The 3,058-nt window shown below is 50.1% G+C and overlaps 1 protein-coding gene across 1 annotated transcript; it reads left to right on the top strand.

Annotated features, from left to right (window-relative positions):
- The first annotated feature begins 235 nt into the window (after nt 1–235).
- On the top strand, nt 236–1,721 carry LOC125524538. The gene is made up of 3 exons (XM_048689576.1): nt 236–452; nt 604–1,066; nt 1,144–1,721. Exons 2-3 carry the CDS (start codon nt 751–753, stop codon nt 1,329–1,331), a joined length of 504 nt encoding a protein of 167 aa, XP_048545533.1. The 5' UTR covers nt 236–452; nt 604–750; the 3' UTR covers nt 1,332–1,721.
- Nucleotides 1,722–3,058: the final 1,337 nt, after the last annotated feature.

Below are 3,058 nucleotides of genomic sequence, written 5' to 3'. Positions count from 1 at the left end.
ATGGAGAGCGGGACGCCTCCGAAGGCCCCTCCCCCAAACATGTGATCAACACCGAGGCTTCGTCCCAGAAGGACTCCGTCCAAGGAGGGGCGGAGAAAATCATGAAGGTGGCGCCTGGAGGTCAAACCTCAGGGGCCGGATACATGGGGGTGAAGATCCCCACAGGAGTCGATGGCGGGGACCATCTTGAATTCTGCCCCCAGCCGGACACAGTTTTGTAGACCAATACGGCTCCGGAATCAAGCAGGCGGCCTTCCTCGGCTGGCGAGGGCATCCCTATTCCACCGGTAACCTCTGTCCAACCAGAGGCGTCGGGTGCTTTATTGGCGGCGCTGAAGAGCGCCTCCATCGTCGATGAACACCGTGCCCTTAAGGGTGCGGTGATTGAGAAGATTCGGTCCGCTAAAAATGGACTGAATGAAGCATGTATCGACCTTATAACAGGTTTTGAGGTACGTTTTATATGGTTTCGAAGAGTGTCATAGTATGGATAGTAGCCCCTGATACACTGTCCGGTGAATGAAAGAACCGGACAGAGGATCAAATATATTTTTCGCAGGAATTCTCATTTGATGACATCTATCTCTATTCTTTTGTAAGCAGGTGTCTGTAGCGGCTACTGTCGCTCATACCGCGGAGGTTTCTGGACTGAATCAAAGTCTGGAGCGGGCCGAAGCGGAGCTTGGCCGGTTAAAAAGGCAGTTGGAAGATCAACAAGTTTTGCACAAATCTTGTTTGCGTTTAGTGCAAATGAATTTTCAGTATGATAGAATATGTGTCATGGTTTGTGCCAGGGGTGATGACCGAAGTCGAGGCTCTAAAGAAGGTTGTTGCCAAGCTGAGGAAAAGGCAGCCGCAGAGCAGGCTCTTCGTGAGAAGCACGAGGCCAAGGTTGTGGAAGCTAAGCGAGAGCTCCAAGAGACCATGAAAAAATGCGAGACCCTGGAGCAGAGTTTAACGGAGAAAGAATCCGAACTCGCCAGGTCTCATCAGGCCATGTGCGATGCTCGTGGGGAAACCCAAGACGCCCTACAAGAGATCCAAGAGGCGAGGGAGATCACGGCGGGTAAGGTCTTTTTCCATGTAAAGCAAGTATTTCAGAAGAAAATTATGCTTTCTAATTTTAAGTTCAGATTTCTCCAGGGATATTTGCGGAACTTCCTCGCAGCATATCGGATGCCGCCCAATTCTACCGAGCCGAAGAGGGGAATACTGTGGTTAAGCTCTTCTGGCCGCAGTATCTAGCACCGAATTATCCGGTGCCTTTTACCGATCAACTGAAACAGCTGATCAAACTGCATAAGGCGGCCGAACTAGCCATAAAGGTTTGATTATCCGGCTATGACCCGCCGAGCCGATTCCAGGCAGCTACTTCGGGCTTGTGAAGCGACTTGTTAGTGCCTGCCCTCGACTTGACGTCATCAAGCAGTCGGTCTGTATAGAAGGTGCACGAGTGGCCTTTGCCCGCGCAAAGGTGCACTGGGGGAAGATGGATGCTGAAAAGCTGATGACCGAGGGACCGCCAGAGGGAAAGGAGCACCGCAAGCCTGAATTGTATTATGAAAGTGTCCTGAAAGGATCCTGCCTTGCGGTGGAGCAATGCACCAAGGATATTGTATTTCCATGAATATAGTCATGTTGTCCTTTGTAATGTGTGAACAAGGCCATTTCTATTATTTATTGCCTGTTATAAAAGTTTACCCTCCTGCGCGGCCGTTTTATATATTAAACCTGAGAATTGGCCAATCGTCGGCTTCTGCCCCTCGTAAGAAATACGGGGGTGTTCGGGATAAAACCTGATCACTCTTTACCCCAGTGTTGGGTCCTTTGAAGGAGGTGTTCAGCACAGCGAACCAGGCAATAGGACTATAGGGCTTTATCTTTCTCACTTAGCCATAGGAGCATTAGGAAGGTAGGCGCAGCCCCTGGTGTTCGGAAGACCGCACGAGGGGCTCTATAGGCGCATGATCGGAAGAAGAACTGATCCATCGCACGCTGCATTGGTTATGGCATTATGCGGGAGAAATCCTTAAAGATTTTACACCCTCTCGAACAGCTGACCAGCTCTCGCCGTATCATGACATTCAGTTTTCGGCTTTCTCTACTGAGGTGCTCGTCCGGAAGAACTGGGACACAATCGTAGTAGTTCTCCCTGTGCTGCCTTAGCCGATATAGCGAAACATAAGGCAGCAAAACATGGGAGCCGGGCAAACCCAGCATTTGACCCAAGACATGATTCGGAGTTGATGCATATAATGCTATAAGTTCGGGGTGCCGAACTTCCGTGAAGGTGTTCAGACTTTATTGCTGTATTATGGGTAAAACGAAGCCCCTGGCAAAGGCATATCGCGGTGTACGGATGCCACTTAACAAAAGAGTTTCAATAAGAAATAACAACAAATAAGCGTCATATAAATCCACATGTTGTATTTGAATAATACGTCGAAGCGTATGAGTACAAGTAATGTGATAAAAAGGGGAATATGACTGTGGAACCTGCTGGGACCGGGGAGGAAGAAGATGTGTGCAGATCCGGAGTATAGCCGGATAGACGTCGCAAGGAATCTAAAGATTCCCTTGTGCGTCCGAGCTGTTACCATGTCACCAGTCCCGGTCTGCGCAAAGGTGAGCCTGCAAAGGAAATGTAAGAAATATTTGTGTGCCGGAGAGCGGTTGAGCCGCGATATGTGGCATGTTCTGGACTTCGCCGGAATGTTTAGTTGAGCCCTGGACGATCTGGGCTATCCTGCCGTGAAGTAGTTCGGACTACTTTGGATGTGTCCGGGGTTTTGGCCGTCGACTCAAGATTTGACTGAAAGGTGCCCTCCATTGCTTCTGTTGTTAAAGTGGCGGCGAACTCTATGGTACCGAGGGAGAGTTCGGCCCCGCCATTAACCGTGATGACACCGCGCGGACCGGGCATCTTGAGTTTATGGTAGGCATAATGTGGCACCGTGTTGAATCGGGCGAACGCGGTTCGCCCGAGCAGTGCCTGATAATCACTGTGAAAGGGGACGATGTCGAAGATTAACTCTTCGGCATGGTAATTGTCTGGTGA

Source organism: Triticum urartu, chromosome 7 (assembly GCF_003073215.2).
Source record: "Triticum urartu cultivar G1812 chromosome 7, Tu2.1, whole genome shotgun sequence".
NCBI lineage: Eukaryota > Viridiplantae > Streptophyta > Magnoliopsida > Poales > Poaceae > Triticum > Triticum urartu.
The sequence above is the reverse complement of the archived record's forward strand: the minus strand, read 5'-3'. Positions and strand labels throughout refer to the sequence as shown.